The sequence below is a fragment of the Platichthys flesus genome, chromosome 1 (assembly GCF_949316205.1).
Source record: "Platichthys flesus chromosome 1, fPlaFle2.1, whole genome shotgun sequence".
NCBI lineage: Eukaryota > Metazoa > Chordata > Actinopteri > Pleuronectiformes > Pleuronectidae > Platichthys > Platichthys flesus.
Window position 1 is genome coordinate 19,314,266 of NC_084945.1, and position 20,865 is coordinate 19,335,130.

A 20,865-nucleotide genomic window follows, 5' to 3' on the forward strand; every position below is an offset into this window, starting at 1 on the left:
GGACATCTATTACTCCTAATTTCCTCTCTGGAACCAAAGAGAAAAGACCTTGTGTTTTACCTTAATACTTGAAATGATCTATGTGTCCCTAAACCTTTGTCCTCGTCTCTGTCCGTCCTGTCCTGCCTACTCTATAGAACACAGAGTTAGAAGCCTCTCAACGCAGCATCCACGCCTGGAACATTTACATATCTAAGGGACCGAGAGGGATACTCACTAGTATTGGCCCATAATTAATCCTGGATTACCATATTGGGACGAGGACACACACAATGGTGTATTTCATCACAGGGTGTTTCACAGTGGGATCACAGTGCTTTGTCTGTGTGGGATCATTAAGAGCAGCCAGGGAGGAAACAGGACATAACAGAGGGAGATTTGACTGATTGGATTTAACCAAAGGAGGGAGGATTTTAAGTTATGATTTCTTTTAATTGCATTGGAGACGGGTACAGTGAAGAGAGGTGTGAAAGTGGAAGGAGAGAGATGCAACAGTGTGGAATGAGTTGCAGCTTAATCACATGCAGCCATTAAGAGACTGAGCCGCCAGGACGCCCTGGGCTCAGCGCTGTTGCCCGGCTCCTTACATCCCATATTTAGCCCCTCAAACAGGGGCAGTAATGAGCTGGTAATTCTCGCCTCCGATAGTAAAGATTAGTTTTATGGCTTCCTATTATAGAAGGTTTTAAATGGGATGTGACGCAGACGATTGTGGAGACGGAATGGCGGTGACATTTGACAAAGGTCATGAAAGGAATTCAAAATCATGAAACCAATCGGAGAGGAGCTTTCCGAGGGTGGGGCCCCACAGCAGGTGATTCTCGGCATATTGTCCAACAGGACTTTGAGGCATCCTGTCTTGGTTTCTGGGCTGCCGTGTATCAAAAGCTAAGCTGCCTATAACCCAGACTTGGTCATAAAAGATGCCAGAATAGAAAAGAAGGTTAATGGACGGATCAGATAATTAAACTAAGTGATAAAGCAGAAACAGGTAGTTATTTTGGCCACTTGAAGTAAGAAAATATAATTAAAAGCTTAAAATAAATAAAGTCCAATATTAACCCTCACTTCAGCTCTGTTTTGGTCTTTACACACTCCTAAAACTGTCTGGCGATTATAATTTATATGTATATATGGTAAATGGTTTGAATTTATATAGCACTTGTCTAGTCCTGATGACCACTCAAAGCGCTTTACAGTACAGTTTGCCCTTCACCCATTCACACAAACATTCAACAGTGCATCTATGGAAAGGGGGGGGGGGATCAGCATCTTGCCCAAAGACACTGTGGCATTTAGATGGGGAAGACTGGAATCTAACTGCCAACCTTCTGGTTAGAGGATGACCGCTCTGCCCCTTAGCCACAGCCACCTATATGCAGCCTTAGTTTTAGTTTATATATTGCTGGTTTCACACATATATTTAATGTTTTGTCTGTCTTTGCAGAATATCAGGGCTGCAGTTTGTATACTTCAAAGTTGCTTAATTTGCCTCTGGATTCATAATCCTTGTGTCAACAATGAACTAAAAATACCTTGTATCGTTAAATGCTTTTTCAGATTTGGACCCTGTTTGAACTGACCTCCAACCTGAAGCAGGGGATGGGGTCTGTGTGAATCCTGGCAGTGTAGAGACAGAGGACCCTGAATCCTCTCAACCTGCATCCATTCAGAGACAGTGATTTCAAGTCTCAACACATTAACGGCGCTGTCACTCCTCAGGGGACGTTGGAGTGAGACTTGCTGGATCAGAGAAGTAGCCTTGTTGACACCTCACAAACATTTGTCAAAGACAAGCCAATGTATGGTGTGACCATATTTAGTCCACCGTCCCTGCTGTGGTGCTAGCGTCTAATCACTTTCTACACTCATGATGCAATGGCTGCTTTATTTATTGTCATTCTTGATCCCTTGTTATGAAATCCGCTCTTTATTTCTCTGCCAGAGTATTTGTGTCCGCAGCTCATTCACGACGGTGGCAGATTGGCCAGTGTGGGCAGCTCTCAGACTCTGGGACTTGGCTTCAGCTCTGCGCACTCTGCTGTGTGCCTGGTAATGCATGCAGGGTCACCACCTGGCTGCAGCCTCCTCGAGCCGAGCAGCATCAGAACTGAACAAAAGCTCGGGCCTCAAGCAGGAACAAAGAAAACCACAGATCTCACCTACTTATTTAAAACGAATACAAACCAAATAGGAGAACAAAAGCTTTAAACGGCAACATGATGGAAAAATAAATGAGCAATTATACACAATATTCATCTAATATTATTATATTATATTATTTGCAGCTTAGTCTGGGGTTAAGCAATTTAATGTTTTCGCAAACGACAGAAGAGACTTATCTTTTCGATAAGTGAAATGCAACAGTTCTTGAACCTCCCATCCTCCACCTCCTCATAACCCCATCCTCAGCTCTGTGGCCCCGGCAGAGAGGCATCTGCCTACCTGTCTCAACAGGTGTCATTCCCACACTGCAGCATCCGACGGCTGGTCCACAGATATATGCTAATATCATGCAAATGCCAGAGAGCAGATCAGGAGGTGACACGTATTAATGAAAGTCAAAGCTTCATAATCAGCCACAGAAGTGCACTGTCCTTGAGAAACGGGACATCTTCAAATGTAACTGAAGGTCAGCGGACAGTACATCACTGGAGATGCTGCTAAAGGCCTTATAGGCAACATCTGCTGTGACACATGGTGGCACAGACACATGCACGGGGTCGCACATGCTGAAGAACATGCACACTTTCATACGTTAATACACACACACACACACACACACACACACACACACACACACACACACAAAGAGCCCTGGCTGCGGGATGAAGGAGGCTGACTCATGAAGACGTGTGTTCATTATTATAATATGGTCAGTGAAGAAGAGTCTTCAGCTGATCATAATTTTGGGCCAGGTGATATGTGTGACAGAGCAGGAGACTCTCTTACAGACTCTCTCACTGCTTCTTTCAAACCAGCGAGGGGAAAGGAAAGACTTGAGTGGAATGTTTGTTTGTTCCACATACATCGTAAGACATGTGTGGACAGGGTGTTGCAACACAAAGTCAAACAGGGTCAGCTGTGAGCTGTGGTGCATTGCAGAGCAGTGAGGAACAGGAAGAGGAATCTTCACCCAGTTCATTTGCTCATATTGATGAAGTCACAGTGATTTGTTTTTTCCACTGTTTTTCTAACAGCTCCCCCCACCCCCGCCCCAAAAAAAAAACTCAGAGTTTTGGATCCAGTTTTCACACAAATTGCACATAAAAGCAAAAATACCGTCTTAAAAAATCTGTATTGAATTTAACTTGACACCTGCAGAGTGCAACACACGTCTGTTCTTTGACTGCAATTTGTATCAAGATCACTTAGACTAAGTAATATTTATTTTCTCTTTCAATTTACCAGGGTCCACTGAACCATCATGATGGTAGATCCACACGGTCATCATAAAAAGACACAGCGTGTAAATTCTCCATCTGTGTGTGATAAATTATAATGATGCAACATTTGAGATCAGCTTCATATTCTTTTTGATAAAGTTTCCTTCTTATACCCCAGTGCGAGGTAGAACACCATGGAAGCACTTCTGCGAATCAGGTGCTTTGGATATGGAGTCTGGACAGAGGTGGAGGTGGTTGTGATGAGCAATGGAGCAGGAAGTTGGGTTGTCTGATGAAAGCTTCTGATTGGATAGTTTGAAGGGAGATGACCTGGTAGGGACAGGAGGGAGAGAAAACGTTTTAAACTTGGGAGTTTACAGGTGATTGGTTCAAGGCGAGCGTTTTGGGTTGTGATTGGATGAAAAGAATGAGCTGGTGGAGCCTATAGATAGCAAGAAACTGTGTATGAACACTTAGCTTCAATTTTTGTCAGCTGAAATCATTTTTCCCCCTTTTATTCTACAATCAACGTCTCAAACGAGTCGTATTATGGTTTTGAAAGTGCTATTCAACATATATATTTTATTTGACGCCATTCAGTTATTCATTTGTAGATCTAACGGTGATGCAGCACAAGATCAAAACTAAACATGTGGGCATGATCACAGATGTTAATTTACAGATGCAGCGTCACGAGCACAGATGACTGTAAATGTTCTGTGTAACAACAGGTGCGAGCAGGCGTGCACCCCCACACCGACAGTCAGCTACAAACACTCAAACCACTCTCCTCTCGTCTTGTTCCTTTTATGGAAGCTGTTTAGTGGAGAGGCCCAAAATTCGATCATGCATTTCTCTCTCTCTCGACTGAAGCCCTCCATATTTAGAGAGTCTATTTGTGGCAGTGTCTCTCCACAGTTGCCTTTGCCATGCCCTGAGGAGAGAGAGAGAGAGAGAAAGGGAGGGGGGGGGCTAATAAACCTCCCTATGCCGCGTTTAGTTTTCAAAACTGCAGCAGAACTGGCACTCACCGCCCGCAGTGCACAACAGAGCATGAACACACTGATAAACTGGAATAGACACAGTACCGAGGATTGTCATATAACCGGAGGAGTAGATAGTCTGACCTGTGCACACTGTTTGAAACCCCTCACTTTCTTGCTGTTTCATGGCCGCAGGTTGAACTGTGTCTGATAAGAGAACATGTTTATCCTTCAAGAGATGCACAGCATGCAAAGAAGAGCCACAGGATTTATTTACCACCTGGAGCTGAGGGAAGAGAGCAGCTAATCAAATTCCTTTCTGATGGTTTTGTTCTTGGTAATCACATGTACAGCTAGGATGGCACCATGTAGAGGACATACATCCACCGAGACCCGGCAGTCCCCTTAAATTAAAACAACCCTTACAGCTAAGGCCATATTACGTGTGTTGTAACAGGTTGTTAGCCTCGTCTGTTACCACACAGCAGCTGAAGACATTTGTATTTGGAGTTGCACGGAATTGCACACACAAGATTCACACAAAAATATCACAAAAAAAATCAAAGTATTAAACAAAAAATAGTATTGTGGAAATCCACTCAGTAGTTTCTATGTAATCCTGCTGACAAACAATTGCAAAGAACATAACCTCCATGACAAAGGTTATAAACAATTCTACAATATATAAGAAAACTAGTTATACATTATTTCTGATGGCATGCAAAATGAATTTTGAGCCCACTCTTCTCCCTCGGGATTATTTTTGAGACTGAATTTACAATGTTACACAGAGTGTCACATGTATAGTGATCTATAGATGGAAGAACATATTTTAGAATTGAGTGTCAAAGACTTAACCACAAGCCATTTGGCAGGACATAGTCTTAGCTGAGCTACATCCATGTCATGACAAGACAGGTAATTGCAGTTGATTCACACTTTCACTCCCTCTCTACACATGAAGTATGAGCAGATCAACAGGCAGGAGGCATGGGCCCTGTCCCTATTCACCCTTTAACCCTACTTGGCCCCAACCCTTTGTTTTGCATGCATGAAGGGGTCGTGTTGTTTCATTTCTCTATGTGAACAAACGGGTCAAGTGAATCAAAGTGTCTAAATCCAGCGTAAGATCTTCCAGTAGAAAATGAAAATGTTATTGAACAGCTGTGAGGTGGATTTCATAGCATTGGATAAAAAAACAGAAAGCAGACAGAAGCAACAAACTACTAATATAAAATCTTTGTTTAAATATGAGAGGCACTTCATAATCCGATCTGATGGAGAGTATATTTATTTCAAACACTGGATTTTTGCTGCTGTTGACTGTTTGACTTTAAGCTGCAACATGTTTGGCTCCATAATGACAACATCCCTTCAGTAAAATAACATCCAGGCTGAGCTTATTGGCTCATTGTCATTAATTAATATTTACCAATGAATATAAAACGTGTCAGTGACCTAGAAACACAGAGCTGAAAAAGAGGGAACATGCCTTCAGTCGTACTGCAGCATAGATCACAGTGTTATCAGGGAGCCAATGTGGGGAGCAGTGTAGCCTACTTCTTAATTCATCCTCCTATTGAATGTTTTATTTTTCTCATAGACAATAAAAATGTATGTACACTTGTCATTGATGTAACTCTGGTTCTCAGCCAACCTGCACCAACACTGTAAGCATCTATACAAACAGCAGCATGTCAGAACTCAGTGAACAGATATAACTGATACAAGTGACATCAGAATTTAGGAGTTAACATTAACAACAGCTCTGTTAGTTTCACTAATTCATTTTCCTCTGTGTTTTTCTGCCTTGACAAGTAAATTGCCTGTATTTATATAACTTCAAGTCTATCAACCACGCAAAGGGCTTTACAGTATAAGTTGCATTCACACATTTAGCACAACAATATTACTACTCTGTCAGTACAGTCAGAGGCAGTTTGGGGTTCACTGCCTTGCCCAAGGACAGTGGGGAATGGAGAGGATCAAACCACTGACCTGCTGGAGAGTGTGGAGCTTAGAGACAAAAGGAGGCAGGATAACTGAACTCAGGTGGGACACTGTGGTGGGTGGAGTCTCAAGGAGCAGGCAAACAGGAAGTACTTAAAGCAAGAGCACACAAGGTCAGTTATTTCAAATTAAAAAAGGAAATAATGAATTGAAAGAGAAAGAATTACCAAGTAAAAACAGGAAGTGAGAAAAATATGAGTGGAAAACAAGTTCACAATCAAAACTACAAAGATCCTCTTGTCCACAAAGCTGTGGGGGAAGAATCATGACTTTAAATAAACAAATAGAAACTAAATGTCACCCACTGGACCCTCTCTGTACAGAGGAGACCTAGATCCAGGAGAGACCACACACACACACACACACACACACACACAAAAGGCCTAACTCAAGGTCACCATCCACACAAAGAAACATAAGAGACAGTAGATGCTGGAAAAACATGTGATTAAGGGACAGTTATGGGAAAAATGTAGGTGAGCAGAATTGTTGTTGTTTGTCCAGTTACGTGTTGATTAATCAAAGAACACACGCCATGTTTTTCATATGGATCTTTATTGTTTTAAGTACTGCCCTAAATCAAATCATTTATCATTTATGAGCTTTTGTTGTCTACTGGCAGGAACAATTTAAGACTCAAGAACTATATTGTGATTGTGCATGTACAACGGAAATTCAATTCAATTCAATCCAAGCGTGTATTGTCATTGAACAGCTGTACAACGAAAATGAAGTATGTTGGTGTCATCCTCAAATACAATTGTACACACAAATAAAACCAAAAGCAGTATAAATTAAAGTTACGCAATAATGAAATTATACAAGTCAAGGTCTACATACAATAGCAGTAAAGTGACAGTTATAGATAAGTGTGATAAATGAAATAAATATTGTACAGTGTGTTTTTCGTGATATGAAAACTTGATGCAGTGTTCTAAGGTGGCATGATGAATATGATGAATCAATGTTGGACGTGATACATGTGATGACAGTTCAAAAGCCTTTCTACTTTTTCCTTCTGATGCAGGCACGTAGACCTTTAATTTATGTTTTCGAACAAATGCAACATGTTATCAGAGTTAACTGAGTATACATGTTTGTTTTCATGTGGCACACAGTGGCCAGCCTGTGGATTCAAAGTGAAGGCAGTGATCGCCCTCTAGTGTTCAGGGGCTGTCAGTGACCTGCCCCTTGTGGGCTGGCCGCGCTCCATGATCTCAACTCAGCAGCAGCAGAGGCCCTGGAGGCTCCACACTGATGCCTCTGCCCCCACGAGGTTCACAAGCTCACTCTCCAGGTCCATCAGATACAGAAGACTTTCTCCAGGCTTTAAACTGAAGCTGGTGCTCTGTTGTTTATCCCACCAGCACATTTTAGCTTGTATTCTCACCACAGGTCACATGTAACAGAGTGGTGTGAGCAGCAAATCACTCGACTTCGTTTTATGAATTTAAATCAATATTTAATTACAAATAAGAAAATAAATTAGCAAAACGTAGGCAGATTTCTTGGCATCTGTATTTAAAGCTATATACCAAGATGGATGGTAATCAGAATGTTAACAATGACATTTAAATCCACTATTTGAAATAGGGTGCTATACTATAGTGGAAGTATGAAAACACACACACTTTTTAATTGGATTATAAATCCATGTCTTTCTATTTGTTCTAAAAGTCTAACAGCAGAGGTCACTGTAGAGCACTGGATATTTGGCTGCTATGATGACACTGTTGTTCTCAGAGACTGTTGTTTAAACAGTGGAGTAAATACAAATCTTGTTCTAAAAAGAGTAAGGTCATAGGTCGCAGCAGGTATCAACACACCAGACCAGCTGTCCCACTAAAAATCTTTGAATGATTGGGGAGTATAATGGATTTTTAAGACTTCATGTATTTCTTAAAGTCCCCCTAAACATTTTAACAGGGGTGGGGGCATGACCACATTTTAGATGATATAGTCACAAACTGAGGAGCGAGGGTGTTGAGTTAAACTTAAGTCATCTATTTCATATTTCATGACAAAGGTTTTGAATATGTATAAATATTAGCAAATAAAAGTTTCCGGCTCTTTTTTCCAGAGACTTGTTGCCATGTCAAAGCCTTAAATGAAAAGATACATGGAGACTTTTAATAAATTCACATCACTGGCCCGTTCAGTGACAGAAGCAGATCCAGGTGTGACTGATGGTCATGTATGATTTGACTGAGGGTTTTAAATGCACACATGTTTGACAGTGGGCATGTTTGGGAAAGTCTCATCAGTCTTTATGGTTTTGCTTCATGTTCTACTGCAGAAGTTTGTCAATATCTTGGATTCACTGAAGCAAAGTATCATGTCCTGACTCAGATATAGAAACAAATGACATGGAGCTGCACAGAGGTCAAATTAGCTTTAGGTTATCATCACACCTGAAGCATAGGGTGTCATATTTTCTCAGAGGCAGTGGCACATGGAGAAGGAGTTTAAAGGCCAATGAGGAGCTAAATTGAAATCCCTTAAACAACATTGATTCTCTGGATGTGAGAAGTGAAGCCTTCTCCTTCCTGTCACCACCTGATGGTAGCTTGTGGAATATTTAACGCCCAAGAGCCTCAGTAAAGCTTCTGATGACTGTCAACAAAAGATCTTGTGGTTTGGCTGATAGTCTGCACGTTGTATTTCTCCTCTATTACAACCACACATCCACATTTCTTATCTTATCACACTGTATCCTTTTGAGTTGAGTCCTGTTGCATCATCCTGTTTGAATTGGTGTCATCTTGTTTCATCGATCGGATGTTAAAACATGGCGAAAATGCATTCGTCATTGGCTCTTGTGTTGACATGAAACATAAGCACATGATTGGTTAAAGGTTCAGAGTGTAGAATTTTAGGCGCTTTCAAACCTACATTGATTGGTCCAGACATTCAGACTTTTCAACTTAGTCTGAATAAAAAAATAGGGGTGAAAAGTGCCTCAGACAGGTGGATCTAAATCAAGTCTATTTTGATGTGAAAATAGCAAAAATGGTGAAATGGTAGGACCAATTGTTTTAATACACTTAATGTCGTATAAGATTATTTAGTACACTCTCTAAACCACCCCAGATGAGACTGTAACTAACAGATCAAATGTAAACAAGGTAACATATATAATATGAATCTTGGTTTGGACCATTGATCTGAAAAGTAAGAATTGTCTTGTTGTTCTTAGAATAGCTTGAGTCCTTCATATCTACATAGGAGGCGGGTCCTCTTTCGAAGAGCCTGCCATGTTTCTACATAAGCTCATAACTTTACATTCTAGTTCCAGAGCAGGCCTTTCATGTTTATACCTGAAGGCACCATAGATTCTTTAAAATGCTTAGACTTCAAGGTGTGAGGGGAGGTGGATTTAGTTCGGTTGCAGTCTCACTACTAGATGTCACTAAATCCCACACTAGCCCTATGATAACGTTAATAAGGCTGGATTCCATTTAGATGTACCAGTTCCAGGGCCTTGCTATCATTTGCCTGCTTATAGAATTTAGACGGATACTCTTTAGGTTGATATCATAGTTTGTTTCACTGAAGGTCTCTAAAACTGAGTTTATGAGCATTTCAGTTACCAGGGTAAGAGGAAAGGTCATTTCTGAGTTGTCTCTGGACTCAACCACAACATTCTACAGGTGCAACAATTACACAGAAAATGTGTGTGACAGGAATCTTTATGAGTGGGAAAACCTTCTGTGGCGACTGGAGGAGGCATGTGGGGACATTCCACTGGAGAGCATCCAGGGGAGGATTCAACACACCAGGGGGTACTTCCCCTCGCTGCCTGGCCACGGCTTACATCGCGTGTGATGTGTGGATGACAATGGAAATGCTCATGTAACCAAACATAAAACTGAGGAAGACAATGTCTTGACATATCAACACTGAAGAAGAGGGTTTATGGGAAATAGGCTGGTTCATAGTCGGGATTATTCTATTCTCACATTTACAATATTGTATTACCCACCATCAGTTTGGTCCTCTGTAAAATAAATGATGCTTGCGTATAAAAATACAGAAGAGTTTCTAAAGCATGTCAGTGTGTAACAGGTAGAACATGTAATCAGTGTGCTTCATGTATATGGGAGGATGTTTACTAGAAGAGTTAGATTACGAGCAGAGATTTATAAATTAAGAGAACATAGTTTTTTTTTATGTGTAAATATTACAGTTGAATCATCTTTGTATTACAATTCCAGAATGAATTAAATTGTACCAATCACATGTTAGTATTGAGTGTTGTATAGCTGATGTTGTATGAATTCACACGTGGGTTTTTCACACGCACATGTGGCCGTCAGTGCAGTGGTGGGAGCGACAGAGCGGAGGGGCCCGGGAATGTGTCGGCTCTAATCCCAGTGAGGGACAGAAGATGCTTTAGCAGATCTCCTCTGGTCCACATGAGTGGCCCCGGGAAGCGATGTTCCCACAAAACCCCCCGGAACTGGATAAAGAGAGGTCGACGCCTGTTTGGTTAGCGCCAGACTTTCACACTGACGGGAGCAGATCAACTAAAATCATCGACAACAATGGCGGCAGAGGGGGCTGTGGCCCTTTCTCTCCCGGTGATTTGCAAAGATGTCAGAATAAATCAAGAGCAAAAAGTCAAACCATGCGGAAGAGGCCTGCAAGCACCCACATGGAAGGTTACTATGAATAATTACATATATAGAAAAGATTTAACTACCTTAGTGAGACATTGACCTCAACACCTAAGGTCAGACAGAAAATAAACTATATTGATGAGCTTTTTTGGCCTAGTCCTGACATATTAGATGTTTAAGCACCGTCATCCTTTCATGGCATCTCATTTATAAGTTAACATAATATTCGAAAAGTAAAAAAAAGAGTTTAATAACAATGATATATTATAAAGCATTAATTGTGCTTATAGAGGTGAAATGTATTCATGGAGAAGCCCTGACTCCGGACTTGAGGGGCTGGTGGGAACCGTGCAGCAAAGAGTCTGGGGCAGCGCAGCATGTGCTAAACAGGGCGGACAGCTGACTCAGCACCACCCGGTTGTCTATGTGTGTTCACTTGACAGTGTCTTTATCCCCGGCGACAGGACACAGCCTCAGGGCCCGCACGTCCCTCACAGCTATCAGAAAATCCTCCTCCCAGTCCGGTCCCAGGAATTCTTACAGACGCCCACTGATCCTGATCCATCCTCTCCCTCTGTCTCTCATCCCACAACAACAACAACCAGTCATTAGAGCAGAGGGCAGTTATTCAATACCACACGACTAGCTCACAGGGTACTTTTATAGGTTTATGAAAACAGAAGATTATGTAAGTATTATAAAAGTGTTTGGATGAGTTACTGGATGAGAAACCTGAACATTAGTGATAGCTTTTTCTCCATATGTAGACTAACTTTATGAACATTAATCAAATTAACCCAACTTTGCTTAATCATTGTTTGAGCCCTCGGTTTATGGGTGTCTATATTAAAGGAATGGTTCACCCAAATATTTTTAGTCACTGATTATCTGCTCACCCCTGTGTCAACGGAGGTGGCAGATGAAGTGGAGTTTTGGAGTTTGAGGGGTAATCAGCATGGAAGCCAAATCCAATACAAATGAAGTAAATCTTGACTCATTCTTCAAACGTAAAATGACAGGAAAAAAACGTTAAATGCCTAAATGTCCGCTGTGATCCAAGCACGAGAACGGCTCCAGAGGAAGATATCAGAGGACATTTAGGCTAAAAACATTTGGCTGCTTCATTGTCGAACCTCCAAAAGTGTTTTGTAGATTCAAACACTTCACTTTCTCTACAATGCAAATAAATTCAGTTTACTGTCCAAAATTCACACTGCGTCGTTTGCCACATGATGTAAAAGGATTTGGAAGGCAACTTGAAACATTGTTAACGCTGTTATGTAACATAAATGTAATGAAGCTCATTCTGTCACTAATTGATGTGATGGGGTGGTTCACTGGTTTCTAGCTTCACTGGTTTCTGGCTTCTCCTCATGTTGATTTCTCATATATACATAGTTTTGGGGACAGTGTTAACATCAGCACTAGTTATAGTTTTATGAACTTTTTTGAATTTATAGACCATCATTGACAACTGTGTGTGATTCTTCCTCTGGGACACCAAAACTTCACTCTGCCACTGTGAGTATTTCAGATTCAAGAGGCTTTGTTATCAAACTCCTGTATCACTTAGACAGCATGACTTTCTGGAGAAAACTATTATGGGAGTCGCTTCTTTTGTTGATTTGATGCTACAAACTCCATATTAAAAGCACCTTACATTAAACATGAGAATATCGGAGTGAAGATGAACTTTTGGACAAACCTCTCTCTGACTTCCCTGAAGAATGTTAGAAGTGGCTCATGAAACATACATCAGTGGTTTGATAAGAGCCCGAACTGTTCTGTGGGTAAATAACTGGCCACACAGAGAAGCTTAGTCACTGCGGCTGCTCTGATTCAGCTCCACACATGCACAGACTCGTTCAGCGGTGATCACGGCATGGGCCCCGCTCTGATCTGCTCTGCTCTGGGCCCATGAATGCTGCAAACCTGCATTCCCACACCTGCCCGAGGCGCTCACTGTTCACGTCTGTACTCTGAGCAGGAGAGAGAGGAAGTGAGACACGGAGACAGAGGAATCCATCACAGGAGACCGAGGTTTAAAGGAGGTGAGACAGACAGATGAAGACCAAAAGAAAATGGACTTATGGGTATAGTGGGTATTCTCCACTACACGCATGTCCTTGCTGAGGCTTCGTGGCCTCCAGCACGAGGAAGACAGGCACAGATGTTGTTTGCAGGATCGTGGGGGGGAGCACATGCCGCTGCCTGCACCTGTACACTAACCGACGGCTCCACATAACAGGGTGTGTAAAGAGAAGCGTGGTAGTCTGTGTTTCCTGAGTACAATTTGTACACACAGAACTGCCTTTAATCCCTATAGTGCGTTCACCAAGTTTCACAGTTGAATAGCTGCTTGTGAAACGTTGCTTATAGTAACTTGCACGTGTTTACTCTCCAAACAGCCTTCGAGGCACAAAGCAAGCCTTTCCTGTCCTATACAGTCCCATTTGTTCAGAGAAACAGGAGATATTTCCTTCTCCCTCTCCGTGGGCCCCTGAGAGGAGGAAAGGGCAGAGCGAGTGGTCAACAGAGGTCTCACTTTCTAGGGGCAGCTGAATACCGGAGGAGCTGACAGGTATGTACATATTGGAATGTGCTTCTCAGCCACACCTGTGAGGGGGGAACACACCATCCAAGCCTGGCCTCTCTCATCCCACTGGCTGATCTCCTCGTGATTGACAGCTGAAGGAACTATTTGGCTCCGGTCCACGGAAGCCCAGGGGGCAGGTATGGTGAGTTCGGGGCACGAACCAATGGCAGCTGTGAAGTCCCTTGGAGCGAGGCGGGGCCGCAGTGAAATAAAACTCATCAATGGGGTGTGTCTCCAAAGGTTGTCAGCAGTCGAACAGCGAAGGGCCACTGCTGCAGGAGCCCACTCTGACTAGTTACAGCTTAACTAGTTCCTCGCTGTGTACAGATCCGGGTGGTTTCCAGCCTGCAGAGACGGTAGAAAGAGAATGACAGGAACTTTCTCTGCTTCTGACAGATCCACCTTTGCTGGGGCTGAATGATGGAAATGGAACAACGGACCTCATCCGCTCCGACCTCTGGAACTCCGCTCTCAGGGCCAGGACTTTGAAGAAGAGGATGGCAGATTCCTACAGCCCTCACTGGAGGCTTTTTCTACACCAACAGGTCCTTCGTCAGAGCTGGACAGAGAGGAGAATGTTGCTGTGGTTCTGTGGTCGCTCACATCTCCTTATCACTTTTCCAGCCCAGCTATAGATTGTGTATCCGTTGGACGGAGAACTGATAAGGGCATGTGGATGACATAACCTACAGATACTGCAGAGACAACGTCATTATAACATCGTTATTCTGTCACTCACTCTTCAATTTGTGAATGATTGAGTAGAACTGTGATTCATTGCTCTTTAAAGATGTGATTAATATCAGAGCTTTTAAGGAATGTGAGCTTTTGTAGTTGCAGATAGAAATTTACAGCTCAAATTTTTGGTTTACATTAGAATCTTGAATGATTTGTTTATAATTTCTTTATCTAAACAGTGATTCAGCTCAAGACAAATGAAGTTTAAATCCAAGGACTGAAGTTAATTTAAACTTAAAAAAGTAATATCCTGTTTCATAAAACGCAAGAAAAACATTCCTTTACTTCAGGCATCTGTGAATACACCTGGTTAAAAGTCATAGTCAGCAAACAGGTCAGAAAGCAAGATTACAGCTTGTTTTTTCAGGTGCGACCTCAGGCACAAGGATGCATTTCACCAAAAAGGGCCCAGTCTGGTTTGACAGTTGAGAAACCAGCAGAGTCAAAGTGAACTGACAGCCTGACATGATGCAGCATGACTAAGATAATCCATTAACTGTACACTGAGGACCAGCTGGAACACACAATTTAGGTGAGTGAATTTCATGGACACCTACAGACTACAGTTTTTAAAACCAATAAACATGAACCTTTTGAAAAAAATGTTTCAAATAGAATATATATCTCACACTTAACTTTCTTTTTAAAATAAAACATCTTTCAATTAGGTGTTTCTTCCATTATCTCATGCTTTTTGAGAAGAACTGTACAATGCATTACGTTTGTAAACCAACCAACACACACACACACATATCTAATTTTATAAGTTTATTTATATAGATATATTTTGGGTGTTTTACCTTTATTTATGAGTGTGAAAAGGTGAGAGAGAGCATGGAGGACATGCAGCAAAGGACCAGGTCAGAGCCGAACCGGCTGCCGCTGCAGGAGAGCTCGTCCTCTGTGTGCCGGGCACATGGTTTACCAGGGGGAAGCATTATTTTAATAATACTTTTCTATTTCTAATGCATGAGTTATTTCCACCCATGCATGAGTTGCTTCACTTAAAAGAGCTCTGGGAAACTCTTACAAATTACAAGGAGCTCTGGCAGACTGTCTTTCTCTGTTTTCCTATATCCATGACAAGAAGGGGGTTCCTCACAAAGGCCTTGGTCATCCATTTGTTTCTGCATATGGGGAAGTATGTCTGACCAACAAGCAATTGTTTTGGATATTATTTCTCACTAGCAGTATTCCATGTATGTAATACAACAATAATATTGCTATAATTGATCATAATAAAAACATTAACAATAATAATAATAGCCAGAAGAAAATCTCTTAATCAGACATTTATTTCAAGAGCACTGCAATAGTGATGTAAGCTGTTGTACAATTTGTCAATACAGGCAGATAATGTAATCCTCACCTCAAAAACCAACTCCAAAAACAAGCAGCATTCACCGTATATAAAGAAGATCCCTCCTCTGAGGGAAAACCATCTTCTCACCACCTGAGGTCACTTTCACCGCTCAGCAAAGTGTTCCTGTTAAACCTGGACACATACAGGCTGTCATCCTCCTAACATTTTAGTTTTTTGGGAAATTATTCTTTTGTTTTCCATGTTTTGTGTCTGTGTCTCTGCAGTGAGGATGTAGCAGAAACTTTACAATCATCTGTATGTTGGTAATTACTGTTAAGTGCCATTAATAAACACAGTAGTTTGATGCATTGAGCGTCTCCTGGAGTCTGCAGCACTGATCATATGGATTAAAAAAAGGTTTGTTTGGCAATGACCATTTTAGCATTCCAATCGCAAACATGTTTGAAGTGAACTGTATAACAGGAATTGCTCATTCAAATGCAAACAACTACCTGAGATGTAAGATTAGAAAAACAAGCATAATTTTGTTTTGTAAACCAACACAAAAGATTTCAATATATATACTGGTCTATAAATGTAAATAAGGAGATTTTATAAAGAGTGCAATTTATACTTATCATCAAATCTTAGTGATACTGCAATGACCTATAATGCAGAATAGATAATAAAATGAATTTACTTATGTAAACATGGTTGGTAGGTCATAAAAGCAGTGCATGCTGATGATGGTTATGCCAGACCGACCATAGAAGCACTGAGGTCCCACAGCTTTTTGGCTGCGGCGTCATCCAGGGCCTGTGGCGCCGCCGTTCTGGGAGCACAGTCACTGTACGGTGGGAGAAATGAAAGAGGAGGACAAGATCTCCAAAGGTCAGTGATCTATTGCTAATAGATGGACAGGCATTTTAGCAATACGTCTTTTATTAGCCATAAAACTAAGTTCAGTGGGATTGATTACATCCACTCACTGCTCTGTGTTACTTTTGTGTTATTCTTGAATGCTGGCCTGGCCCCCAAGTATTAGCTGAGCAGGGGGGTGAGTGAGGGGGGTGTGATGACGTGTCTAACACACGACAGATGTAAAAGTTAAACCAAAAAAAAAAGAACATGAATCCTCCCTTGAAAAAGCGGAGCCATACGTTACATCCTACCACTGTCTGCTGCACCACCCCTCTCCTGAATCCTAAGGATTATTTGTCGTTGTCGTGAACGCGTCGGCAGAGAACCCTGCACTGTGTTAGGCAGGTGTGAAAGGCAAACTGGGGGAAAGGGTCCTAACCCAATTCCCCACAGGACACATGAAAAAGGATTTAGGAAAATGTTAACTAATCAAGTGAGAAGTAGGATCATTTTCTCAAAGACAAACTTCTTTTTGCATCCAGCCCTCTGCTGGTCATCTAAGATAATACAAGTTTTGGGCCTTTCCTCATTGGCTTCACTTCCAGACCCGAGACTACATCCATTTGATATACAATCTATGATGCCAACTAGCTCTGGTCCCTGGTAAATTCACTGCTAATTACTGCCCCCTATTGACATAACAAGTGCACAGCGCGACATGAGATGGAAAACATGAGCAACAAATCATGACTAAGAGATGGATTATATTCTAGTGAGATGATTCTCTGTTCCCTGTCCATTAAATCCAAATCGAATTTTCAGAAATACACTGATCTCATGCATGACCTGTCTGGAATAGAACTGACGGAAATCTATCGTAGAGACAATGAACTTTCAATTCAAGGACATTTTTCGGGGTTGAAATTCAACTTGATTTAATTGAGCTGTGCAGTCAGGTGAGATGTTGCTGTGGATGTACTTGCCTGTAGTAGAGGCCGCTGACGTTTGCCAGGCTCTCGTCCACAGCGCAGTGGATGGTGGTCTGGGCTCCTTCCCAGGGACTTTTGAGCATCATTGTAAGTGGCTTTGCTATGATCCTCACCAACAGTGATAAGGTGGGGAAAATGTGGCGGCCTAGCTCTGTGCGGATGACCCCAGGGTGAAGGCTGTACACTGTCACACCGGTGCCTGATGGGAGGGGTCCACCAGATCACGTGTTAGTTACAATACATGAAACTTTGAGAGGGACGATGTGGATTTGTGATTTTCCTTCTTGATTCCTTTAATCTTCCTTAAAATCATCTGGTTGATAATAACCTGCATTATAACCACACTTTATTTTCAGGTTGAAGTTTGCATCATACACTACCTTCCAGTCTTGCAGCCAGCTCTCTGCCGAAGAGCACATTGGCCAGTTTACTTTGGCCATAGCTCTTCTTAGGGTTATAGTCTTTATCCAGGTTAATGTCATCAAAGTGTATCTGACCTACAAGAAATAAACCAATGTACAATTTAGACTTTGAAAATCAGACACAGCTACGGGAGTTTTATCAAGAGTGAAACATTACAGCTGCATTTTAACAAGGATGTTATCCAGCTGTAAATATAGGGCCTTCACCTCTCTCGTGTGCCATGCTGGAGACGATGACAACGCGACTTGGAGTCGACTTCTTCAGCAAGTCGAGGAGACTGTTGGTGAGGAGGAAATGACCCAGGTGGTTGACACCAAACTGCATTTCAAAGCCGTCCTCGGTCTTCCATTTTGGACACATCATGATACCTCAAAGAAAACAAAAACACATGCAGGATAAAACAAATAAACACACTCACAATCATTAAGTAATTACAAATAAGAAAGAGAACACTAATACAAGCAAACATAAATAAATGGGAATAAGACACTATATGTGATTGCACAACTTCCAACAGCCAAAGTGATCATCTGCATTGTTTATTCCATAAAATAAAAGTATTCATGTTTACATACACTGTTGCTGATATGTCTTCATAGATTCATTTCGCACAATACATTTGTGGAAATTCTCTAAAGAGCAAATGTAAAGATTTAATCTGTGCTCCTCCCCCCCTGAGCACTATGAATCTAACTCTGTGTATGACAGGTGCTTGACGAACAAAAGTGCCCTGCCTTGCCCTGAGGGGCTTAAGGAATGTCTCATCTTCATCTCTGCATGTTGTTGGTCTTTACTTTGACATTGATCCTGCAGTGACAGATGGAAAATACCTGCATTGTTGATGAGGATGTCCAAGTGGTCCTCGCTCTCCCCGATGTCTTTGGCCAGGTCTCTGACGGACTGCAGTGAGCTCAGGTCCAGTTTCTTTACCACCACATTGCCGTTACCACTTTTCTGACGGATCTCGTCGGCGGCGATGCGGGCTCGGGTCATGTCCCTGCAGGCGAGGATCACTCTGGCCCCTGGACGAAAAACAAAAATCACAGTGTGCGTGATAAGATTTAATTGGTAATAGTGGAGCTAAAGTCGAAGCATTGGTGGTGATATCAGTCAGCTGTTGTAAATTTCAGTTTCACTTTAAGGTCAATGACAAAATCCTGCACACAAAGAGAAGTTTGAGACAGTGAATAAACACATCTGAAGGTCTCACCTCTCTGGGCCATGTCCAGGGCCGTCTCCTTCCCAATGCCAGTGTTGGCTCCTGTGATCAGGACTGTTTTCCCATCCAGCCTGACCTTGCTACAGCAAACTCTGCCAGCCATCCATCTACGGAAGGTCAGCGCGCCAGCAGCTGGAAGAAAACAGATGTTAACGACACTGTTAACAATACTTAAACACCAACATCACATGTAGTGTAACATCTCGAGTCGTCTCATTGTGGTTCATTTGATACTTTTCCCACGTGAAACTTGTCGTGGCAATTGCTGCAATCCCACTTTGACAACGAGGAACGAGACACAATTCTCTTACAGTTTTGTCACACTTCAATGCTCAGAGCACGGTGCAAAAGACAGTGGTTAGTTTGTAATATGCACACCAATGGGAAGAAGTGCTTTGTCTTTATACATTTGGCTCATCCCTCCCACTCTGGTCAGGGGTTGTTACAAAGTCAAAGGTCAGGCTCTTCTGATGAGATCCGGGCAACAATGCCTTCGTTAAGGCAATCAGGCCAAGATTCATTCAGTTGTACAGGATACAGCATGATCAAGGTTACTTTGTATGAGATTCAATCATGATCAATCAAAGGGGAGATAGCCTGATCATATTGTGGTCAACATATTCCATTTGCCTTACAAACTTCACTTCTTCCTTTCCATAGACAGATGTGACAACAGTATTGAGGTCAAGAGTTTATGGACATGTGCACCCCAATAACATTTAGCGTTCGCTGTCAATGGAACGCTTGAGTCACATGCCCTCTTCTGGCAATGCTCGGCCATATGGCAGCAGGCAGAACAGTTAATGGCTGGGGTGATAGGGATCTTTAATGATCCGGTTGGCCTACTTCCTACTCCCAGGGTGTAGAGGTCCTGTGTGGTGCTTTGGTTGATTTGTATCCACCAGGTGGACACTCTCAACATAAAGAGTTTACTTTTCAACCAGTGACATCTAAGAAAACGTGTGAACATACTCTGCCCCCTCACACAGTACACACCCTCTTCAAATGAAACGTTCCTCTTACCTGCGATGACAGCAAACGTGAGACCGACCTTGTGGTTGTCCACAAAGTCCTTCACGGCCTCTCTGTAGTTCTGCATGCTTCAGCCTATCAGTTACAACCAGATTCACTGCACACAGAAAACTTTCTCTGAAACCGGTTCACTGTGACCTGGAGTTTCTCTCGAGCTGCTTCGCCACTGACTATTTTACATCACAACACAGGGGAAGTGACGCAAGCACCGGGGGGACTTTCAGAATAAGACTCTTGTTTATCGGCGTTGCTGTCATAGATAAGGACGTGAGAAACGGCACATAATGGCTGCTCCGATGATGTTTGTGTTGCTTCTGCAGACAGTGAAAATGTATTTTGGTATCGTGAGTCAATGTCGGGTTCTCTGACACAGGTTTGATAATGTTTTGCAGTCCCAAGAAGAACAGAGGAGACTATACAAGAGCCTGGTAAGAAAAAAAACATCCAGGTCAATACACAGCAGCTCACTGACTCATCCACTGTGATTCTCTGCTGGCAGGTTGCCTCATGTGCTGAGTGATCACAGATTAAACAAATAAATCACACATGCACTGGTTTATTCGCATGAGAATATTTTAAACTACAGTTACTCCAGTACTTTAGGTCTATTTTTAAAATGTATATCTCGGCTACTTGTAATTTCTACTATATTTTTTAAACCATTCATTTGATCTATCTAATTAAAATTCCCTTTAGTACTACGCCA

The 20,865-nt window shown here is 42.1% G+C and overlaps 1 protein-coding gene across 1 annotated transcript; it reads right to left on the minus strand.

Moving 5' to 3' along the window:
• Window positions 1-15,611: 15,611 nt before the first annotated feature.
• Window positions 15,612-20,354, minus strand: si:ch211-107o10.3 (uncharacterized protein LOC407663 homolog). Its single transcript, XM_062388227.1, has 7 exons — window positions 20,151-20,354; window positions 19,119-19,259; window positions 18,739-18,930; window positions 18,115-18,276; window positions 17,866-17,982; window positions 17,480-17,684; window positions 15,612-16,482 (listed from the first exon to the last, which is right to left on the minus strand). The coding sequence occupies exons 1-7, from the start codon at window positions 20,224-20,226 to the stop codon at window positions 16,386-16,388; spliced, it is 990 nt and encodes a 329-aa protein (XP_062244211.1). The 5' UTR covers window positions 20,227-20,354; the 3' UTR covers window positions 15,612-16,385.
• Window positions 20,355-20,865: the final 511 nt, after the last annotated feature.